Source organism: Lynx canadensis, chromosome C1 (assembly GCF_007474595.2).
Source record: "Lynx canadensis isolate LIC74 chromosome C1, mLynCan4.pri.v2, whole genome shotgun sequence".
Lineage (NCBI taxonomy): Eukaryota > Metazoa > Chordata > Mammalia > Carnivora > Felidae > Lynx > Lynx canadensis.
The window spans coordinates 126,125,024-126,149,895 of NC_044310.1; the positions used below are offsets into that span (position 1 = coordinate 126,125,024).

Consider the following 24,872-nt stretch of genomic DNA (forward strand, 5'->3'; position numbering starts at 1 on the left):
TATTGCATTGAATATGTAGGTTGCTTAGGGTAGTATTGACATTTTAACAACATTTGTTCTTCCTATCCAGGAGCGTGGAATATTTTTTCATTTTTTTGTGTCTTTGATTTCTTTCATAAGCTTTCTATAGTTCCTGAAAACTATAGTTTTCTGTATTTTTTTTTTAATTGTTTTGAGAGAGAGAGAGAGAGTCCCAACTGACTCCACACTGTTAGCACAGAGCCCATAGTGGTACTTGAACCCACCAACTGTGAGATCACGACCTGAGCCAAGATCAAGAGTTGGATGCTTAACTGACTGAACCACCTAGGCGCCCCTAGCATGTTTTTTTTTTTTAAAGTTATTTTAATGTTTATTTATTTTTGAGAGAGACACAGCATGGGTGGGGGGAAGAGTAGATAGAGGAAGACACAGATCGCAAGCAGGCTTCAGGCTCTGAGCTGTCAGCACAGAGCCCGACACAGGGCTGGAATTCACAAACTGTGAGATCATGACCAGAGCTGAAGTTGGACACTTAACCAACTGAACCCACCCAGGTGCCCCTAGCATGGGTTTTTAATATCTGTAAGATAGTAACTTCATATGGGTGTGCTAAACTAGTTGTCTCCTGTTTTATGGTAGTGTAAGTAGCACCACTTTTAACCTAATTATATGTGCATTTCTGTTTACTTACTTAGAATACATTTCTAGAAATAGAATTGCTGAGTCAGAGGATATACATACAATATCAAAGCTTTTGGATATATTTTATGTTTTATTTTAGTGAACTCCATTTAGCAACTACATGGCCTCACCTGACTGAAGGTATCATTGTGGATAATGATGTTTATTCGTAAGTATTTAAGAGTTATTATATTGAGTATTATATTTATTCAGAAGAATAAATTAACTGCAAGGTGGTTAGCAACTTTCCTTTTTCTTTATATCAGCTTCTGATAAGGTTAGTTGATTTTTCTACTTTAAAGATTGCTTTTTAGACTGATTAAATATGTATTAGAGATGTGTTTTAAGCTGCTGACTTTGGGGATGTGATCTTTAGCTCAGGGATAATGAAGAATCTTTTTTTTTAAGTTTTTATTTTAATTCCAGTTAACATATATATTAGTTTCAAGTTTAAATATAGTAATTCAACACTTCCATACATGACCTATGCTCATCACGAGTATACTTCTTAATTCCCACTGCCTATTTAACTCCCCCCTCCACCCAAACAATCTTAGTCTTACTTTGTTTTAGCAAGGATGTCTCTAAGCAGATTCTCTAAGCAGGGATTCAGTGCATAATTCTTTTGAATTTTTTTAGCTGGTTAGAAGCATTTCCTGAAATACTTTAAGAAATAATGGTCATCAGAATGTGCAGGAGTAATACTTGATCATTAAATGTCATAAGTAACAAAACATGTCAGTCATGTACTCTTGTGTGATGGAAACAACTAAAAAATTATAGCAGGTATTATCTAGGAAGAATGTGGAGAAAGAGGAACACCATTTTAGTACTTTCTCATGCATGATGCAAACAGTGAGAAGTAGGACACTTTTTTTGTTGTAGTTGAAATAAATGTATTGTGTTTGTTAATATTAAAAAAATTACATGAGCTTTCTTAATTAGATAAGTTAGATGGGTATAGAGAAGAAAATAAGGACTACATAGAAACCTATTACTTAAAAAATAGCATTTTGGGGTGTATCCTTTTTTTAAAAATTGAGTTATAATTGATATGTAACATTCTATTTCACATGTACAGCAGAATGATTCCGTAGTTGTGTGGGAGTATATCTTTTTAAAGTTTAAGTTTACATATTTGCTTTATTTAGTGTATTACTTTACATTCTTATGCCTGTAAATATAGGTCTGTGTTGTTATTTTTAAAATTGCTGCATAGTATTCCATTAAGTGTATGCACAGTAATCTATTTAGTTGAGAAAATAGGGCACTTTTGATCTTGTGCAAATTCTTGTGGTCTTTGTTTTTAATACTGTTACAAAGTGATGAAGGTGATTGTGCATACTTGCTTGTTTCTTGTTTCTTTTTTAGTATTCCTAAAATTAATTGTTTTATTAGATTATCAGTGTATATTGCCTGTTCAGAATAATTTTCATATGTGTGCTTTGATTATTCTGTTTTGATTGTGGTTTTTCCTTTTGTACTTTTTTGTCTATAAACTTTGACTTCTTAAGATTATATATTTTTTAAAACTTATCCAAATGACTTTATGCATCCAAGTAACAGTAAGTTTAAGGGAGGCAAAATGGATTGCTTGTCGTTTTATATAATTAATTAGACTGCATTTTGATAAATTGATGAGTTGCAGATTGTCATAATTAGGATCTTCCGTTTATTGTTTTGCATTTAGTGATTTGGATCCTATTCAGGCTCCCCATTGGTCTGTTAGAGTTCGAAAAGCTGATAATCCTCAGTGTTTGCTAGGTAAGACATACATCTGTTACTTTCTTGAAATTATGTTCTTTCCCCACCATTCTGCCTGTCTTCTGGATTAGGAAGACTGAATGTATTCTTTATACTTTATTTCACCTATCAAAAGGGTATATTTGGGTTTTTTTGTGTGTGATCTCGGGTAACATCACTGTAAAAGAAATCTTTGCCAACAGTAACACACCCTAGTTACTCTTAAATAGCACTAGCAGGATTTCTTTCTCATCTTTTAGCTTTAACCAGTTTATACCTCAGAATGCTTGGATATTTTCTCGTGATCTGAGTTTTATTCTTCTAATGCTTTTATGTCACTCCCTTTTTTTCCTCTTGTGGCAGTTTGCATCTTCCATTCTTGTTAGTGCAGCACTTTCTGTGTTTTGTCATCCTCTGGACCTGTGGTATATGATGGAAGGAATACTGATTTGACAGTCTAATTAGAGCCCCTCCATAGAGTTGGACCACGTCTGCAAACTTGTTTTCTGATAGAGGAAAAGAGGTGTAAATAATACTGTACGTCTCATAGGCTTATTTGAAAATCAAGTGAAATACTAGAAATACTTTGAAAAATGTTGATTTGCCATTGAAATAATATTATTGTATCCCATATCTGGCATTATCATTCTCTTATTATTTTGGTAGGTGTATCTCTTTGATGAAGTCTTTTGAACCCATCTCTCCTCAGTGTGTCTTTGCATTTTTTTCTCACATTTAGTACACATGAAAATATTTTCTCCATTTCCACGTTCATCCAAGCCAGTTCACTCTGTATAACCTGATATATTACCATTCAACAAATGGAGTTACTACATATTTACTGATGACAGTAATGATGCATTTCTCTAAAGCATCATTTTTTGGGGTTCTTTAAAATTAATCATATGCTAGAGGTGACTGGGTGGCTCAGTTGGTTAAGCTTCCAGCTTCGGCTCAGGTCATGATCTCATGGTTCATGAGTTCGAGCCCTGCATCGGGCTCTATGCTGACAGCTTGGAGCCTGGAGCCTACTTTAGATTCTGGGTCTGCCTCTTTCTCTGTTCCTCCACCACTCACTCTTTCTCTCTCAAAAATAAAGATCACACTGTCTTTCTCTCTCTCTCAAAAATAAATAAAGATTAAAAAAAATTAATCATATGCTCTTCATTAAATGCTAACTAGCATTTGACATGTTTTGCTAATTATAGAATGGTGAATACAAAGATGTATAAGGTAAAATTCCTTCCATTGGTGAATCTGTCTTGGGGTATTAGGAAGATGGTAGAGGGTTGATATTAAGAGTTTTAGAATTGGATAGACCTTATTTTAAGTCTTAGGTCTGTCAGTTTGAGCAAGTTTCATTAATTTCTTCTCAGTAAAATAGAGATAACCACAGTATATACATAGAGGTCTTGAGAGGATCAAATATGATTGGGCACAAGTGTGTTTGTGTATCACATTTAATACAGTGCTTATCATATAGTAAATGCTCAATAGTTTCTCTTGCTTATTCATTGAATTATTAAATTGTTAAATTTATTTACTAAATTGTTTCCTAGTTTCTTATTGTTCCTCGTCCACTGACTTCTGATAATTGCAGAGGACCTTAGAATTTAAGTATTCTCATTTTAAGGGGTGCCTGGTTGGCTTAATCGGTTAAGCATCTGACTTACGCTCAGGTCATGATCTCACAGTTCCTGGGTTCCAGCCCTGTCTCTGTGCTAACAGCTCAGAGCCTGGAGCCTGCTTTGGATTCTGTGTCTTTCTCTCTCTGCCCCTCCCCTGCTCATGCTCTCTCTTTTTCTCAAAAATGAATAAAAAACATTAAAAGATTTTAAAAAATGTATTCTCATTTTAAGTTATTGTTCCATGATCCCACCCAACCTCTTTGATTTTATACATTTATATGACTAGATTATAGGACTCTATAGTCATATATAATTGACTAGAATCGTGTAGTTTATATAATTGAATTATAGGATTATCTTACTTTTCTGAAGAAGTCCAGAAAGTGTTCTAGATTTACTTAGAACTAGTTGGTGAATTCTAAAACATAGATGTCCTTGTTATCTTGTATAGTGTAGGAATTTTAGTACTGATGGTTCTGGTTAAACACTAATTTTTTGTACAAACATCTTACTGCAGCTCTTTAGAAAATATCAAATCTTTTCCCCTTTATAATAATGACATAAAGTCTACCATTAATATACAGCTGAAGGTAAAATAATTTTATACTATCTAATTTCTTAATATTCTAGAAACATATCTTTAGAATTTCTTTTTATTTTAATTTTTTAATGGACTCAGAGGTCTAGAAGGGTGGCAGTTAGGGTGACATTATGTGCATATAGTAATATTCTTGTTACTTCTACAACTCAGAACAGATATTATTTATCTTATTCAGGTACATAGTAAGTACGTAATATTTTTAGGTGCAGTTACTTTTCCTTTCATTCTAGAAAGAATTCTGAGGAAAAACTTTTTTAATATCCTAGGACATGGAGAGAAAGGAAGAACAAGGCTACCTTTGACATAGGATTAATTTTTGTCTTGGGTGGAAAAACTGGTTTATTTTTCTACCACATATTAGTTCTAGCTTTTGTGAAAAGACATACTTTAATTTGTAGAACTGATTTCTTTTAGTTAAGTCAAAGATGAGTAACATTTTTTTCTGCGTAGGTGATTTTGTTACTGAATTTTTTAAAATTTGCCGTCGAAAGGAGTCAACTGATGAGATTCTTGGACGATCCACATTTGAGGAAGAAGGGAGAGGTGACCTACTTTCTTTTCTTTTCTTTTCTTTTTTTTTTTTTTTTTTAAGTTACTTTCAAATGTCTAACCCTTTTTCCTTGGCACATTTTTCCGGCAACTTTTCATCTATTTTCACATTTGAATGAAGTTGGAAAAGGAAGTTTTGATGGACTAGACTGCTACCGTTTCTCTCCAGGTTATACCCTGAGCTTAAAACATTAAGCACTTTTAATAAATTCTTTCTACCAAAAATGTAAGATATTTTGTAAAGCAGGGTTTTTAAAGGTTTATTTTTGAACTTCTGGGGAGAAATGATTTGTGTTATACCATTGTCAATCATGGATGCATATAAAGCTGAATATGTGTATTAAAATTTTAGAATTCTGAGATGATATAACACCAGTGAAAAGAGTGACTAAAATATTTTATACAATCAACTGTTTGCTCATCGCTTTTACTTGCTAAGGTTGGTGATATAATGTGTATTTGTTTCTATTCTTTTTATAGAAATTGCTGATATAACTCATGCTTTGTCAAAGTTGACAGAGCCAGCACCGGTTCCAATTCATAAATTATCAGTTTCAAATATGGTACATACTGCAAAGAAGAAAATACGAAAACATAGAGGTGTAGAAGAGTCACCACTGAATAATGATGTCCTCAATACTATTCTCTTGGTAACTAAATGTAGTATCTTTGTATGTCTGTGCATATTCATTTCTTCATTATCTGTTCAGTTCCTTCTATGTGGCAAGCACAGGATTGGGAATATAAAATGAGTAAAACAAAGTCTCCGAATACGGTGAATTCCCACTGTTGCACGGGAGAAGCCTGGCATAATGGCTGTGAGAACACAGTAGAGGATGTGTATTTCTCTACCTGGGCAGTTGGAATCAGGGAAGGCATCATAAAGAGGGGCATTTGAGTTGCATCCTGAAGAGAAGGCTGTAGAAAGAGAGAAACAGCAGAGATGTGAGCAAGCATATTGAACAGTTTGATGTATTGTAGGGTGCTTTTCAGGAACAAGGGCTGGAGAGATAGCAGGTAACCCGCCATACTGAAACACTGGGCTTTATATTGCAGTTTCATACTGTCTTAAGCAGAAGGTCAACATCAGAGTTGTATTTTTGAAAACTTCCTTTAACAAAAGTCTAGAGACACTTTTTAGTAAGTACTAGAAGGAGCTTAGGTGTCTGTTAGGTATAGAGTGGTGGAACAGGCCCAGCCTGGGCCCACCAGGGTTTAATCCTGACTTACTATATAATTTTGAAGAAGTCATTTAATTTCAGTTTCGTCATCTATAAATGAGGGTAATAAAACCCTGTGAGTTTGCTGGGAGGATTAAAGGACCTTCTGTTATGCGCCTGGCATATAATAGGCCTCTGATAAATGATAGCTGTTCTTACTATAATTGTAGTTATAATAATACTTCTGGCTATTTTTGCATTAAGACCATCTTGGAAACAACCTTTGAGTAGTGGAAAGAAGAGAATACAGGACTTGCAAACTTGACGTTGATCTCATCTGTGCCATTAATCTGAATGAGCCTCTTAACCACATTTTCAGTTTGTATATCTGTAGGAAGTGGGCAGTAACACACAATGGTATTAGTAGGATATTGTTTGCAAATGTACTTGGTAGTGAGAGTTGGTACATAGTAGTTCCTCTAAATTAAAAAAAAAAATGTCTTGGCATGTTCTGTAATGTGTGGCAACATGTGCATAGTAAAAGGAATCACAAGTCAGCAGTACCACAAAACACTTGGGAGGAACAGTGTAAAAAAGACTGAAAAGTAAAAGGACTGAAAATAAATTTTTGCACAGAAGGCCCTTCTTAAGAATATATCCTTAGAGATTTTATTCTAGTTATTTAGCTTGGCTGTCATATGCACTGTTTTTTTGTTGTGTTTTGTTTTTTGTTTTTTGCTTTTTTTACTATTCCTACACACACATAAACCACATTGAAAAGATAAACTGGTCATTATAGGTTTAGGCAGCTTCCCACTTTCAAGGGGTATTTTGTAAAGTTATGGTGTTAAATATCATACTCTTAATATTTCATGTATGAAAACTCATGGATGATACAACTTCATGGAACCTCATGAATATATGGATGTTTAAAATTTTTCTCTTATGTTTTATCTTTAATACTTTTAAGGAGATTTAATGATCTTGGATCATAATGAAGAAATTTTGGTTTTGCATTGTTTAGTTTACAAATCCAGGTGGTTACATTGGAGGAAAATCTCTGATTTCCAAAATTGGCTAATTGCTGAAACTGTATTTTCAAAGAAAAACAAAAAATATTTGATACAGTGTAGAACCACTGGCCAGTACAGTGAGAACATTTCCATTTTTAACAGCAAAACCATTAAAAAATAAAATAGTATTTATATGAGTTATGAATATACACAAAGTAGTAAATTTGGTTGAAATGTGTTTTTTTTTCCTTTTAAGTTCTTATTCCCTGATGCTGCTTCTGAGAAACCATTAGATGGAAGTTCTGCAGTAGATAATAATAATCCTCTATCAGAGAGTGAAGAATATGTAAGTTGGTTGGAGTTTAATATTAAAATATTTAAAATGTATTGAATTTCTAGAGGTTGCTTTATTGCCAGTTTGGTGGCATAAGGATCATTTTATTTTATATTTTATTTTATTTTATTTTATTTTATTTTATTTTATTTTATTTTATTTATTTTTTTAACCTTTTTTAAAAATTTATTTACTTAAGAGACAGAGTGAGCAAGCAGGAGAGAGAGTGAGGGAGAGAGAGAGAGAGAGAGAGAGACTATCCCAAGTAGGCTCCATGTTGTTAGCACAGAGCCTGATGTGGGTCTGTATCTCACAAACCATGAGATCATGACCTGAGCTGAAATCAAGAGTTGGACGCTTAACAGACTGAGCCTTCCAGGTGCCCTGGATCTTTGTATTTTAAAAATCACCTTAGGAAAATTTGAGTAGACATCATGGCCTCCACTCAGATTATGACCTATTACATTGGCCATTGATCTGTATTTTGGGTAGTAAGAGCTTTTCTGGAAACAGTGAAAAAAATAAATATATTGTGCATGATTGTAGGATTTCTTTCATTGTAGACTTTTTGTAAACTTAACATTTTGATGTTTTGCAACAGTTTCTTCTCTTTCAAAACTAGACAGTGAGGGGCGCCTGGGTGGCGCAGTCGGTTAAGCGTCCGACTTCAGCCAGGTCACGATCTCGCGGTCCGTGAGTTCGAGCCCCGCGTCGGGCTCTGGGCTGATGGCTCAGAGCCTGGAGCCTGTTTCCGATTCTGTGTCTCCCTGTCTCTCTGCCCCTCCCCCGTTCATGTTCTGTCTCTCTCTGTCCCAAAAATAAAAATAAACGTTGAAAAAAAAAAATTAAAAAAAAAAAAAAACAAAAACTAGACAGTGAGTGGAGAACTAATGAAATAAACTGTATAAAATGAAGTAAAATTTTCATGTGTTTCTTATCCAAGTCTTGGATAAATTGAGTAATGAGATGTTTAAGGGACAGGTGTAGAGATAAACTATTTTCGGTAGTTACTCTTGGGAACTAGATTTCATGAAATGAGGAAAAACAGGCTTTTTATTTTTAGTTCTGATTTTGTGTGTTTGGTTTTATTAATAAGTTTATATTCATTTATAATTAAAAGATTTTTAAAGCAACATGTTTGGATTACATCTTGAAGATGCCACAGAAGAAATGGAAAGTTCTGACTTTCGCTTCACTGAACTACAGCCTCATTTTTTTGGTCCTTGAAGAAATCTTAAAAACATGGGACTACCTAAAAACAATTTAGGCAGTAATGTATTAAACATTTGATGAAAGCTAGTTTGGTAGGATAGGTTGATTTAGTATTAAAAACTCCCAGTTTTTGGTTACGCCTGCACATATGTTGTTAAAAAGTTTTTCTTTGTTTCTGCTTTGTTAAATTCAGAATCTCTACAATCAGTTCAAATCTGCACCATCTGACAGTTTAACGTACAAATTGGCTTTGTGTCTTTGTATGATCAATTTCTACCATGGAGGATTGAAGGGAGTGGCACACCTCTGGCAGGAATTTGTTCTTGAAATGCGTTTCAGATGGGAAAATAACTTTCTGATTCCAGGGTAATAATTTCAATTTCTGTTTGTATACTTAGGCTTTTTGTTTGTTAGAAGAATTATACTTTTGATACATTAATTCTCCTCTTCTAGGAAATCTGCCCTAAGAAAGTGGTAAGACATTTTGAACATGATTTATATTCACAGGTGTTCATTGTGTCAGATTTATAATAGGGAAAAAAAGGGAAGCAACCTAAGTACCAAACATAAAAGAGTAGCGTAAATCATAATGTATGTCTACAATGGAAAGTTATGGACCTATTACAAGTTTTTTCCAAAAATCTGCTAACATAGAAAATGATCATAATATTTGCAAGAAAGTAGATTATAGTGTTGTGTACACTAAGTGCTTTCGGTTTTGCTTATCTATATTTATAGAAAAATAATTGGGAAGAAATAAAGCCAAATGTTAACAGAAATTTCCCTGAGTGTGAAATTATATTTTTATTTTTGTTTTTTATAGATTTGTGTATTTTCTAAGTCTTCTATAGTAAACATATTTTTATAGGTGAAGAGAAAACATCTTTAGAGTTCATAAGTTCAGATATTGAACGTTGCCTGTAATTTTTTTTTTTGTGGATTTATGTTGACATTTCACTTAATAAAATAGCTACCAAATATTTCGATATTGCATAGGTTACTGCTCATCTACCCATACTAAGGCAGAATTATAATATGAGTAATATGAAATGGTGATTGAGCCAAAAATATTTATACTTGTGTCAGTTGCTAGTCTCTCTTAGCTGGATTATCTCTTGGCTGATTATTGGAAACCTAGTGGTGTAGAAGAGGTGGTTTAAGCTTCCCTTGGCAAAGAGAGATGGAGATCAGTGGTTTTTTATATTGAGAATAATAATTGAGAACTGAATATATAATCTAATCTGTTTTGTATAGTGTGAAACACTGTATCCTAGCTACTTCCTGAGGTGGATTTAGAGACATTTTAAGTTTCTCTTAACTTGAGAGCTATTACTAGTTTGCTATTAAGCTTTGAAAAACATATTCGCTGTTGGTGGACTAGAAGGATAAAACAAATTTTGATCTTTTAGTCTTACTTGCTCCATTTCAATTATCTTACCTGTTGAAATCTTTTGATTTCTTGTCATTATGGTTAAAATTTATAGTAGCAAAGAAATTTGCATACCTGAAGCCATTTTACTAAAACTAACTTTTCCCACTACTTTATTTGATAGATTAGCAAGTGGACCCCCAGATCTAAGATGTTGTTTACTGCATCAGAAACTACAGGTAAAGATTTCTCAATGACAGTATCTAAATATGGTCTTAATTTAATTGGAGCTTATTCTAATACTAAATGTAATAATGGGTTATATACTATTCTCATCATGCTACTGTAGATTACTTACAGTTACTGTCATTCACAAGAAGGTCCAGGGAAGGAATGGGAAGGCAAATTAAATATTGAAGAAGTGGATAGGTTTTTATTTAACTGTAACTAATTTAAATACAAATGTTATTTTTGTTTTCTTAAGATGTTAAATTGTTGTATTGAAAGAAAGAAGGCCCGTGATGAGGGGAGAAAGACAAATACTTCAGATATGTTTCCAGGGGATGCTGGAAAAGCTGGAGACCAGCTGGGGCCAGATAATCTAAAAGATACTGATAAGGAAAAGGGAGAGGTTGGAAAATCTTGGGATTCTTGGAGTGACAGTGAAGAAGAATTTTTTGAATGCCTAAGCGATACTGAAGAACTTAAAGGAAATGGACAAGAGAGTGGCAAGAAAGGAGGACCTAAGGAGACAGCAAGTTTAAAACCAGAAGGACGACTACATCAGCATGGGAAACTCACTCTGCTACATAATGGAGAACCACTCTACATTCCAGTGACCCAGGTAGGATATGGACTGGTTCTGTAAGTTTTGATTATTTTTATTTTGTTGTTCGTATCTTCATCCTAGTAGGAAATGGTTGCTTTGGGTAGGAGCAATTCTTTAAGCAGTCTTTGTTCAAAGATCTAAGATTTGAAATCTAAATTAACTATTGGGGGCTTTCAGGTATTTCCATTTCTGAAATTGAGAAATGCTTTGAAGTTTAGGTAAATAGTAGTTCCTTATGGTAAGGTGATCGGTTATTTCTTAAACTAAGTGGTGAGTACACAGGTCTTTAAAAAAATCCAAAAAGAGGAGAGGAGGAACAAAAGTAAAAATCCTTTTATTTATATGACTATTTTTTTTTTATTTTTTTAACGTTTATTTATTATTTAGAGACAGAGAGACACAGAGTGTGAGCAGGGGAGGGGTAGAGAGAGGGGAAGACACAGAATCTGAAGTAGGCTCCACCCTCTGAGCTGTCAGCACAAAGCACGACATGGGGCTCGAACTCACGAACTGTGAGATCATGACCTGAGCCGAAGTCAGTTGCCCAACCAACTGAGCCACCCAGGTGCCCGTATATGATTAGTTTTATCTGTTCAAAAATAAAGTGAAGCCATTTTAAAACATTAGGAAGTAGAACAGAAACAACACAACACCTAAGGTAGAGCAATAGTTTTTTGGGGGTTGTTTTTGCATAAACAACACGTGGGTATGTTTTATTGTGAAAAACCCAGTTTAGAAGTAAAAGCCACTACCCACTAATTCAACTCTCATCTCTAGAAGTAGCCACTATTACTGGTTTGCGTTATAGTTTCTTATACCTGATACTATGCATTGATGTACATACATGTGTATACATATGATACATAGTTTTGTGGATTTTTTTGGTTTGTTTTTAAATGTGTGCATTAAACAACTTTTTGTTTAACCTAATATGTCTTGGGATCTTTCCATGTCAGTACGTGTAGATCCACTTTATTTCTTTTTAATTGCTGTCTACTATTCCATGGTGTAGAAGAGCCATAGTTTATTTAACCATTTCCTTCTTGCACAATAGATGTTATTGCTAGATTTTGCTATTACAGTGCTACAGTACAGATTCTTGTAGTTTCTCACATTGTGTGTTCACATTTGAGTGTTTCTTAAGAAAATAAGAAATGGAATTGCTAGATAAGCAGATATACAAGCTATGAAATTGCTCTTCAAAAGGCTGTACCTATTTTATACTCTAGTCAATGGTGAATGTATAGGAATAAGGAAATATTGTTCTCTATTCAGTTTTCCTTTCTTGTTTTCTTCCTTGCACAAATATTTATTGAGTGCCTAATGTATGCCAACTACTGTTCTATAACTTGGGAATTTAGCAGTAAACTTGACAGTAAGGTTCTTGCACTCATGGTACTTACATTCATACTTAATTTTGTTATAAACAATTGATATTACCAGTCATATAAATTTTAGACAGTATGGTGGACAAAAGTATTATCTCAATGTTTTAAATTGTTTTCTCTGATTTTTCATGAACTGAAGCATCATTTAGTATGTTTCTTGGCCATCTTTTCCTTTGACTTGCCTATCATTTTTCATTTAGGTTTCTGACCTCTTCTTACTGGTTTGTATTAGTCCTTCATATTTTAGATAGATATAAACCCTTTGTTATATATACTGTACGTGTTTTTTCCTAGTCATTTAAAAAACATTTATTTGCTTGTTTATTGATTTATAAATTATATATAAAGTGCACAAATTTTAAATGTACACCTTGATGAGTTTTTTCATGTTTAAAAACTCATGTAGCTACCATCCAGATCAAAGTATGAAAAATTCCCATCATCCTGGAACAGTAGTGATCATTAGAACTTTCTGTGAAGGTAAAACTGTACATTTCTAGCTCTGTTGTCCAATACTATGTCCATTGAGTGCTTGAAATGTGTATGCAACTGAGGAACTGAATTTTTAATTTTGATAAATTTATTTACATTTAAATAGCCAGATGTGTTGGATAGCATAGCTCACTGCTCCCTTCCAGGTAACCCTTTTTGTAACTTTTATCACTATAGCTTAGTTTTGTCAGTTTTTGAATCTCATAAATGAAATTATGTTCTGATTACTTTTTTGTGTTTAACATTTAAAAAAAATTTTTTAATGTTTATTTATTTTGAGAGAGAGAGAGAGAGAGAGAGACAGAGCATGAGCAGGGGAGGGGCAGAGAGAGAGGGAGACACAGAATTTGAAGCAGGCTCCAGGCTCTGAGCCGTCAGCACAGAGCTCAAAGCGGGACTCAAAACCATGGACTGAGAGATCATGACCTGAGCCAAAGTTGGACACTTAACTGACATAGCCATCCAGGCGCCCCTACTCTTTTGCGTTTACAATTTTTTTTACATTTATTTAGTTTTGAGAGAGAGAGATAGAGCACAAGTGGGGGAGGGGCAGAGAGAAAAGGAGACACAGAATCTGAAGCAGGCTCCAGGCTCTGAGCTGTCAGCACAGACCCCGACGCAGGGCTCGAACCCACAAACCGTGAGATCATGACCTGAGCTGAAGTTGGTTGCTCAACCGACTGAGCCATCCAGGCGCCCCTGTGTTTAAATGGAATCATTCCCACTCTGTGTTGAACTTTTTTTAACTACCACGTGTGAGTTCATCCATATTGTTACCTGAATCAGTATTTGTGTGTGTGTTTTATTACTTTGTAATATTCTATTATGTGAACATGCCACAATTTGCTTGTCCTTTCACCTGCTGATGGAATTTGAGTTGTTGATAGTTTGAGCTATTACAAATAAGTGAACATTCTTATGAGTCTTTCGGTGAACATAGGTTCTTAATTTCTTTTGGATAAATTTCTAAGAGTAGAGTTGTTGTGCCACATGGTAGAAATATATTTTTGCTTTAGTAGATATTGCCAAATTGTCTCCCAGAGTGGCTGAACTAGTTTATGTTCCCTCCAACAGTGTATAATACTTGTGGTTTATTCCGCATAATCCCTAACATTTGGTTTGTCACCACTCCCAGGTTTGATGATATGCTAGGAGGACACACAGGACTCAGCACATATATATATAGCCATGTTCATAGCTATAAGCTATTATAGTAAAAGGGTACAAAGCAAAATCAGGAACAAGAGGTGGCCCATGGGACAGAGTTTGAGAAATATCAAATACAGGCTTCCAAGAGCCCTCTCCTCGTGTGGTCACAGTCTCCAGTCTATGGCTTATCTGTTCACTTTCTTAATGATGCCTTTTGTTGAATAGGCATTCTTAATTTTAATAAAGTCTGGTCTGTTAATGTTTATCTTATGGGGACAGTGCTTTGTCTCCCTTTTAAGAAATTTTTAACTACCCCGTTGTCCTAGAAATAGTCTCTTATGTTTTCTTCTGGAAGCTTTATTGTTTTACCTATTGCATTTATGTTTGTGATCCACCTCAAATTGACTGTGTTTGGTATGAGGAAGTGGTTGATTCTCTTTTCCCTATAGAGATGGAGCTGTGTTCCAACACCATTATTCAAAAGACTTGCTTTTTCCTCACAGAATGGCAGTGGTATCTTTGTTCTAAATCACATGATCATATGTGTGTTGGTCTGTTTCTGGCTATGTATTCTGTCCATTAGTCTCTTTGTCTATCCTTGTGCTAATAATAGACTATTCTACTGTAACTTACAGTCTTTCTGTCATGTAGCATAAATCTTCTAACTTTGTTCTTCAAGATTATCTTGGCTGCCCATTACATTCTTATGTAAATTTGAGAATCAGCTTTTCATTTTCCACATACAAAATAATCTTGGTGGGATTTCAGTTCATATTGCATTGAATTTATAAATCAACTTAGGGAGAATTGACATCTTAACAATTTTGAGTCCCATGACCATGAAATACTTCTCATTTTATTTAAGGTTTCTTTTACTTTCCCTTATCAGTGTTTTATAGTTTTTAATGTAGAGGTTTTGCATATCTTTTATTATTAGATTTAATTCAAAAGCTTTGTAATTTCTTAAATGTTACAAATGGCATTTTTAAAAATTCCATTTAAGGGGGCCTGGGTGGCTCAGTCAGTTGAGTGTCTCACTCTTCATTTCAGCTCAGGTTATCATCCCAGGGTCTTGAGATTGAACCCTGCATCAGGCTCCATGGTGAGTCATGAAGCCTGCTTAAGATTCTCTCTCTCTCCCTCTGCCACTTTCCCTGTCTTGCCCTCTCTCTCTCAAAAAAAAATTTTTTTCCATTAAAAATTTTTGCCCTGATATGTGGAAACAGTTGATTTTTGTATATGGATTTTGGATCTAGCAATCTAAGTACATTCACTTATTACTTTTAGTAGTTTGTAGATTATTTGGAGTTTTGTTGTTCTTGTTGTTTAGAGAGAGAGGGCACTTACAGTGGGAGAGAGAAGCAGAGGGAGAGAGAGAATCTTAAGCAGGCTCCATGCTCAGCCCAAAACTCAGTGGAGGGCTAGAGATCCCACGACCCTGGGGTCATGACCTGAGCTGAAATCAAGAGTTGGATGCTTAACCAACTGAGCCACCCAGGTGCGCCTGGAGTTTTCTGTAGACACACTCATGTTATCTGCTAATATAGAGAGTTTGAATTTGATTTTCCAACCTTTACACTTTTTAATTCATTTTCATGCCTTATTGTACTGTACCACCAGTGCAGTGTGATTAGTATATGGATACTTTCTCTTGTTCTCAGTATCAGGAAGAAAGCATATAATAATCATTGAGGGTATCTAATAGAGGTATCATTTATCATATCAAGGAAGTTGTCTTCTGTTCCTGGTTTTGAGTTTTTGTGTTTTTTTTTTTATGAAGAGGTATTATATTTTATCAAATGCTTTTCCTTCATATTGAAGTTATCATTAAGATAATTGTAAAACTTATTTATTTATTTATTTATTTTTAAGTTTACTTATTTCTGAGAGAGAGAGAGAGAGGCAGAGAGGGAGACACAGAATCCGAAGCAGGCTCCAGGCTCCGAGCTGTCAGCACAGAGCCCGATGCGGGGCTTGAACCCACCAACCGTGAGATCATTCCCCGAGCCGAAGTTGGATGCTTAACCAACTGAGCCACCCAGGCGCCCCAAGATAATTGTGAATTTTAAATGAAATAGCACATGATAAGTGAATACAGTTCTAGTTCACAATAAGCACTCAGTTTTTAGTTGTTATTCTTCAAAGGACTTTCTCTTTATATAAGTGGCTAGTATTGCTTCTCAAGAGGCAAGGATTTACTTGAAAGTTTTGTAACAAGTTTTTATATTTTGAAGTGGATTGATTAATAATCATAGAGTTAGGTGTTGGGATGTTTGCTTGATAATTTCAAATATGGATTCTGTTAACTCTGTTGTCCATGCTTATACTATTTCTTTGCCAGGTGGCTATCATTTACAAGATTAATGTTTTTGTTTGATAGGCCTTAGCCTTTTTGCTTTATTCTTTTAAAACTGAATTCTATTTTTTAGGTATTCCATTCTTCATTTTTAGTATTAGGACAGAACATTCTAATGCTAGAAACCGAGAGTGTATTTTTTCTAATTTTGTTTTGGTGCATGCAGTTCGCATTGAGATCTTGTGGTATAAACCTTGGTTTTGGAATCCAATGAAACTAGATTTATATTCTAACACTACCACCTACTAACAGTGTTGCTAGTACAAGCTCTGTTTTCTTTCTGAGCCTTGTTTTAATCTCTAAAAGCAAATAATAATAGATTGGTTTGCATTTTTTAAAATTTTGAGTAAATTTTATTTTTACTTTTTTGTAAGAAGGAATTCTCTCAGCCTCATTATTTTGAGATTCATACATTTTGTTATGTATATAAGTACTTCATTCGTTTTTATTGCTTAGTAGTGTTCCATTGCATGGATATGCCACAGTTTGTTTATCTGTTCATTTTTTAATGGATATTCTAAAAATGGCCATAAGGAAACTTTGAGAGGTGATGGATAAATTCATTATTTTGATTTTGGTGATTGTTTTATGGGTATGTACTTATCAAATGTACCCTTTAAATGTCGATTTATACTTCACAAAAGTGGTTAAAGAGTTAAGTGGTTCTAATATCACTGATTGACAAGAAGAAAAGGAAAGTATTTCTATCTTGTTCTAAGATATCTCCAGTTTTAAAACACTACCTATTTATTTGTTTAATAAACAAATATTAAATGGTGTGCCTGGGTGGCTCTGTGGTGTGCCTGGGTGGCTCTGTTGTTTGAGCGTCCGACTCTGGCTCAGGTCATGATCTCATGGTCTCACTGTCCGTGAATTCGAGCCCTGCGTCAGGCTGTGTGCTGATAGCTCAGAGCCTGGAGCCTGTTTCAGATTCTGTGTCTCCCTCTCTCTCTGCTCCTCCCCCACTCATGCTCTGTCTCTGTCTCTGTCTCTCTCTCTCTGCAAAAATAAATACTAAAAAAAAATTTTTTTAAATAAACAAATATTAAATACCTTAAAAACCAATAACAGTTTGTATCACTCCAGGTTGTTAAGGATTAAACCACATACCGTGTTTAAAAACATTTGTCATGTAAGTGTCCAGCAAAAGTTAATTTTTTTTTTACGTCTTTTTTCTTTCCAAGTTTTAATTAACAATATTCTTATTTTTAACGGGCCAGTTGCATATGTATTATCTTGGTTTGATTGGATTAATGAAGAGTCCAAGAAAGTTATTCTGGAAGCTCAATCTTTATTTTCTTTTCAAAAGGCTATATACTTCCTTTGTTTATTTTAGATGCTTCATTTTTCATATTCAAATTTATTATCTAAATCTAGAATAATTTAAACTTATTTTTTTTCCTCAGCATGCATCATTTTTTTTGAAATTCATTTTTATATCTTACATTTAGGCAAAGCAGGGCAGATTTTTAGTCTATTTTACTTTCTTTAAAGTTAATCTCACTTAAATTATAATCATTGTATATGTACTTACATAAAATGATTGGAATTCAAAATGATACCAGTTGAAACACACTTTCACACTTAAGAAATTAGCTTAAAATGTGCCATTAATCAATTGCCTATATCACACACAAAAATAATTTATATAGATCCTTACTTCATAAGAATTTAAGCACTCTTTTGTATTCCTTTCATGTAGATTTAGTTCAACCTAAAATTTATGGTTAGAAAAAGCTTAAAGACTACCCAATATTCTAATGCCAGGGCTAGAAGAGAAAACTATGGAGGATCTGTTAGAGCAAGAGTCGTAAACTAGTGGATTGAACCAAACTAGTAGTTCTCAAGGTTGGCATCAGGTTGGTCTGAGATTCTCTCTTCAGTTTAACGCTTCGTCGTTTTGCCCCTTGATCTTGTGTAGGGCACTTGTCTCTGCACCTCTGTTTCATCAGTTGTAAAATGCCCTGACCTCTTCTCAGTGCTCACGTGAGATCGTGTATATGAGAAAGCTTTGGGCATATTTAGAAGGGGTAAATATTTAAGTGTATAGTCCACAGGCTACTTCCTGCTTATATTCCTCTTGATCATGTTCTTTTTCACTTAGAGTTGGCCTGAGATTTCCAGGTAGGAAGGGTTGTCAGTGTCTTTTCAACATGTCATTTCTTTCCTATCATCCTGAGATTGCAGGGCTGTTGGACAATGAAAAGTAGCTCCTTCCTAATGGAAAGACTGAAGGCCTGCTTCACTGGGGTTCATTTTTTAATTTGAGGTATTTTGATAATCACTGTGAAGCTCATAATGAAAACCTAAGTATTTTGTCTCTAATTGCTAGCATTTACTGAGTATATGCCAGGCTTTATTCTTCCTGTGCCTTCCCCTCTCTCTGCCCCTCCCCTGCTCATGCTCTCTCTCTCTCTAAAATAAATAAAACATTAAAAAAAGAAAAAACTTCCAAAAATGAGGAAGATAGAAGAAAACAGTTATTTTGTTTGTTGCTATGTGTTTTGAATGCTATAGCTTTACCATGCTTCTATTTTATTATTGACAGATATTTGTGAAAATTATTTATTTTTATGTCATTCGTTCTCAAATGAGGAGTGATTTTTTGACCCCCCAGGGATATTTGGTGATGCCTGGAAACTTTTTTCTGTTTTTTTGTTTGTTTGTTTGTTTGTTTGTTTTTGTTGTTTTTGAGAGAGAGAGTGTGTGCACATGAGCAAGCAGGGGGAGGGGCAGTGGGAGAGAGAGAATCTGAGGTGGACTCCATATTCAGTGCAGAGCCCGATGCAGGGCTTGATCTCACAACCCTGAGATCATGACCTGAGCTGAAATCAGAAGTCAGATGTTTATCTGACTGAACCACATAGGCACCCCTGGAAACATTTTTTCTTGTCATTAGGTGGAGTGGTGCTGTAAGCATCTGATAGATAGAGGCTATAGATACTGCTAAACATCCTACAATGCGAAGGACACACCCACCACAAAAAAATTATCCAGTCTAAAATGTCATTAGTGCCGAGGCTATGAAACCCTGCTTTACAGTAAGCTCTTGACATCTAGAAGGAATGTATTTATTGTCAAGGTGCTCTAAACACTTACTTCCACTGGGCTTTATCTTACTATGTAGGAATAGAAAAGTCCATGTTTTTCTGGCTTTAACAACGAAGCAGGCAAGCTTTGTTTGGTTAGTCTCTGGATTGTTGAGTGCTTTCATATTTCAGATATAAAATCTAATGGAATCAATTCTCAGAACTTTCCTTAAGTTCCTTTCAGCAGTTTTGAAATGTTTTCTGTCACTCTTATAATGATTCTACAGTTGTATCTTCCTTTAGATTTGCCTTAGCTTCTTTTTTATTTGGGGTTACCATTAAAATATATAATGTCTCTGATTCCTAAAACAAAAATCCAAATACTTCTTGTGGGAATTAGTATTTAGAATGTCTTTGGAACCTAAACTCAAAGCAGCTTTGCCAACATAAGACTTAGTTATTTGGGGTCTTTTAGTTGAGATTCAAATCATTTGCCTTTATTTTAATTTTCATATTTATCAATTTTCTTCTCTTACTAGTTGTAATAAAAACCTGGTTGTAACTAATGATGACACACATAAACATATCATTGGGACTTCATTTCTTATCATTAATTGGCAGGAAAATGTTCAGTGCACCCAAATCCCTGTCTTTTGGCTGTTAATCCTGTCAAGAAAAACATGATAATCTTATTTGTTGGGGGGGGAGGTATGCTGAAAGTCATATTTGTTATTAATTTGTTAATTTTTTATGTAGGTTCTAAAAAACTTGTGAATTTCTCTGAATTCTTTTAAATACAGATTTTGTGACTGCTAGAGATGAAATAATTGTTGTCTTTATTTTTATAGTTCTGCTTTTTCTAAAAAAAGCTGTTCATGAGCTTTGTCCTTTTGTGCTTCACAGGAACCAGCACCTATGACAGAAGATCTGCTGGAGGAGCAGTCGGAGGTTCTAGCTAAATTAGGAACATCAGCAGAAGGGGCTCACCTCCGAGCACGCATGCAGAGTGCCTGTCTGCTCTCAGATATGGAGTCTTTTAAGGTGGGTCACACTGTCAGAGCTTCGGAGTCTGTTTGGAGCTATTCTGGGATGAAGCAGTGAAAGTCACTCTTTAAAGTGGTGTGAAGGCTTGAATGTCTTTTTTATTAAATGTTTTGAGATCATTAGTAGTTACAGCATCCTACGTTTATCTCCTAAAGGTCATAGCCAGACTTGGTTCTTAAATTTAAAACAAGAAAAGAACAATCTTTGAATAGTAGTTGGAAGTTGAGAACTGAATCATTTCTGTATGTGCATTGGAATGTTTTTCTCCTTTATGTGTTTATCCAATTTAATGCACAGCTTTTAGGAAACCCTTAAGATTTAACATAGGCTGCTTGATTATACTCAGTTACAGTCTACTGAAGTTTTGGAGGGAGATATGTAAATAGTTATGTGATGAGTTCACTTAGGAAGGCAGTGTTAGAAAGGTGACTGACTCTACTGAGTGGGTCATGGAGGGTTTCTCAGAAGAGTCACTACTTTAGGGTAAGTAGGCATTTGCTACCTGAAGAAGAATATTTTAGGGTTAGATATAGTCCTGTGTTGGAACATAGAGGATTCAGAGAATGGTGACATTTGGCTTATTAGCTTAAAAACCCAGGGATGAAAAAGGTCTTTTTTTTTTTTTTTCAATGTGTATTTATTTATTTTTTATAGAGAAAGCACAAGCAGGGGAGGAGTGGGGGGCAGGGGGGAGGAGGGGACAGAGGATTCGAAGCAGGCTCTGCGCTGACAGCAGCAAGCCTGATGCAGGGCTCGAACTCATGAACCATGAGATATGACTTGAGCTGAAGTCAGCACTCAATCAACTGAGCCATCCAGATGCCCTTGTTTTTGAATTACTTATTCTTGAAAGTAGAGGCAAGGCCATGTATATTAAAACAAACAGAACAAAAACCCCAAGTGGGTAGCCTCGTGGGCCATAGGCCTTCCCTGTGCCTCCTGCTGAAACTCTGAACTGTTTCCCATGCCCAGATTTTCCTCCTTGACCTGCTGCTATCTGTGATGGTCTCCATCTCCCTGTTCCATAGCCTCCAATCAGTCCTGCTTTTGTGCTGTATGCCAACTTGAGTTTAATTTTTTTCAACAGAAACAACTTATGAAAACCTATGTCACTTTTATCTTCCCTGTTAGCAGATTGTAGGACAGTAAAAGGGAATGCTTTTATTCCCTGCTTATTTCCCCCATCTTTATCAAAAGAAAAAAAAGTCTTTAGTAAACTTCTTGATAGGTACATGTTTTTCTTAGAGACTAAGAAGATAGGGAATATCTGTGCGTTTTGTTCTGCCATGAGACAAAAGAGATGTATTGTTTTAAAACAAAATAGTAACAGTGGAAAAAGAGAGGACAGTTGGCTCTCAGGGCATGTGTTAAATCAAAAAGGTAGAAAAAGGGAATTGGCTTATGATGTATGTGCGCAACAGGAAGTACCAGCCTCTGTAGCAGTTGTTTTCCTACCTGACCTCTAGCTGCCTTCATATTTATCTGCCCCTGTGCTGCTACCGCATCCTTGCAGAGGCACTTCTAGGAGGAAATTCATAATCGAAACTGTAAAAGCTTTCCTCTAGAAACATATTAGCCCCTTATGGGAAGGTTCTGTGTGATTCCAACACTGTACCTCAGCAAAACTAAGCTCAGTCGACTCTTTTAGACTCATTTGGGTACCTGCAAATCTCTTAAAATATTCTTTTAATAAAAAGATTATATTTCAAATAGCCAACTTAACACATCTGCCCCTGCCTATGTGGGAATCAGTTAATAGGTTTAAGGAAAGACATAGTCACTCTAAAGTAGATATGGTTGCGTCTCCTTTTTTATATGGGGGTGACTAGTATTAGGGGCCCTTAGGAGAGTCTGCAGAGCTTTGGGTGGATGCTGATAGGTACCTTAGGTACCTGCCCCTCTCAGTTCCAGAAGGGCAGGACCTATTCTCAAGCATTTCCTTGGAGTACATACCTGTAACAGTAGAAAGAAAACACAGCTGAAGTGAGCCTTGGCCCTTTTTTGGTAGCTGTAGGTTAAGCCTGGTACATGGTACAGTAAAGCAAGCCAGAAGGAAGAATTTTGGTGTGAAAGGTCTTTTTTAACTTGTGTACTACGGGATGTTTTTATGTGGGTGTGGTGTTGCCTGGTTAATAACCAGATCTTTGTACATGAATCCTGAGTCATGCAGTAATCTTGACCCATTACTGTTTGCAGCATTTTTTTATTGCCATGATGCCATAGTCGTTGGAAGTTTATGTTGCTGACTCTCAGTTAAGAATCTTCCGCTGAGTCCTCATCCCTCAGGAGAATTTCTTGAATTGATAGGGATGGTGAAGCTGGTTGTCAGGGGACTCAGTGAGGACAAATGGGCAGTTTTGCTCTTCACATTTAAGGCTACTATTCTTATCATGTCTTTTTTCATTTTGTTCTGGAGTTATTTTAATTTAAAAAGGAAGAAAATGACCTTTCTGCTTTTTTTTTTTAATTTTTTTTTTTTAACGTTTTATTTATTTTTGAGACAGGGAGAGACAGAGCATGAACGGGGGAGGGTCAGAGAGAGAGGGAGACACAGAATCTGAAACAGGCTCCAGGCTCTGAGCAGTCAGCACAGAGCCCAACATGGGGCTCGAACTCACGGACAGTGAGATCGTGACCTGAGCCAAAGTTGGACGCTTAACCGACTGAGCCACCCAGGTGCCCCGACCTTTCTGCTTAGTAGCACATTCTTGTTAATGTTTATATCACTTAACTATTATAGGCAAATAAAGTAGTACGTATAGCAGGAAGTATATGTTGTGGTAGAGAATATAACTAAAAAGGTATGTGTTTAATGTGTGTACACATATTCTTTTGAGTTTGTGTAAATATACATACATACATGCTCATCCTTAGTAATCTACTAATACATCACTGGACACTTGCAAGAAGACTTCCATGCCTTACCACTAACACTGTGAAGCCTCTACTTTTTTCCAGGCTTGAATGTAGAATTGCTTAAGAACTTTGGCATGCATCATCATTAATTCTATAGACTTATCCAGTAAATGAAAGTTTAATTAGTTGGTTTCAGAAGCTGAAAAGCAATAGTTAGAATTCCAGTTCCTTAACAACACAAAAGCAATGTATGTGATGGTAATTTGTTGTATAAAGTACAAGAATTTGATGACTGAATAGAACATTTCTGAGGTTGGCTGATACTTACTGCAGTACCAGTATTGATTTTTGAGAGGAAAAAAAAGAGTAGAACTTTTCCATTATTGTGTTATTATTCTAATTGTGTTGTGTATTATTTAATTACTTGAGTCAAGCTTATTTGATACTTTTCCAACTATTGAGTACTTTTCCAACTATTGAGTAGTTACTATGCTATAATTTTAAACTAACTTATATAACTTATAATCCACTTAAGAGAGTTATTTTCATTTTACAACAGATTTTTATGTCTAAATTCACCGAAGGAAAATGTGTTCTTTTTCTGCGAAGTGGAGACAACAAAAGAAAATGGTTTTGGTACTTGAACATCTGGCTTATTTTAAAGGCTACCCCCACACTCAGGTCACATATTAGATTTTGTAAAGATTAGGTAATTTTTGGTGAAAGTATGATTTTGCAAACAAGCTTATCACTAACTGTTGATTGTTACTGGATTCTGCTGAACTTTTTTTGCCTTATTTTAGGCAGCGAATCCAGGTTGTTTTCTGGAAGATTTTGTGAGGTGGTACTCACCCCGGGATTATATTGAAGAGGAAGTCATTGATGAAAAGGGCAACATGGTTCTGAAAGGAGAACTGAGTGCCCGAATGAAGATTCCAAGCAATATGTGGGTAGAAGCCTGGGAAACAGCTAAACCAATTCCTGCCAGAAGGCAGAGGAGACTTTTTGATGATACGCGGGAAGCAGAAAAGGTAACTGAGGTTTGGGTATCTAACACTAGAATGCTAACTATTGTTCTAACATTTTTAAAACTTACTATAATAGATGTTTAAGCCTTAGACACACTTGAGAAGCAAAGCATTAAAATTTAATGAGCCTTTTATGTATCTGCTATTCATATTTAAGATTTTAAAACTACTTCTAAATAGGCCAGAGAATAAGACATGCATATTTTATATAGAATGCTTACCATCGGACTGCCTCAGAGCATATGACAAAAGATGGTCACATCCTTTGACCTAGCAGTTTTATTACCAAAACAGTTTGTTAAAGAAATAATGAGAAATACATAAAGATTAATGTATAAGAATGATGTTCAACAAAGTTTTCTAGTGACAAAGTAGACACAATAAAAGTTTCCGAAAATAAGCTTGGTTTAATAAATTATGGTATAATCC

The 24,872-nt window shown here is 35.2% G+C and overlaps 1 protein-coding gene across 5 annotated transcripts in view; it reads left to right on the top strand.

Annotated features, from left to right (window-relative positions):
- Positions 1-24,872, top strand: part of RAB3GAP1 (RAB3 GTPase activating protein catalytic subunit 1) — a 112,225-nt gene that overhangs the window by 67,179 nt on the left and 20,174 nt on the right. For all 5 annotated transcript variants that reach the window (XM_030327154.1, XM_030327155.1, XM_030327156.1 and 2 more), the window contains 10 exons: positions 764-832; positions 2,354-2,427; positions 5,086-5,178; positions 5,665-5,834; positions 7,614-7,703; positions 9,097-9,269; positions 10,457-10,511; positions 10,757-11,116; positions 20,419-20,556; positions 24,219-24,446. In XM_030327154.1, the coding sequence (XP_030183014.1) occupies positions 764-832; positions 2,354-2,427; positions 5,086-5,178; positions 5,665-5,834; positions 7,614-7,703; positions 9,097-9,269; positions 10,457-10,511; positions 10,757-11,116; positions 20,419-20,556; positions 24,219-24,446 (1,450 nt within the window). The remainder of the gene's footprint in view (positions 1-763; positions 833-2,353; positions 2,428-5,085; positions 5,179-5,664; positions 5,835-7,613; positions 7,704-9,096; positions 9,270-10,456; positions 10,512-10,756; positions 11,117-20,418; positions 20,557-24,218; positions 24,447-24,872) is intronic.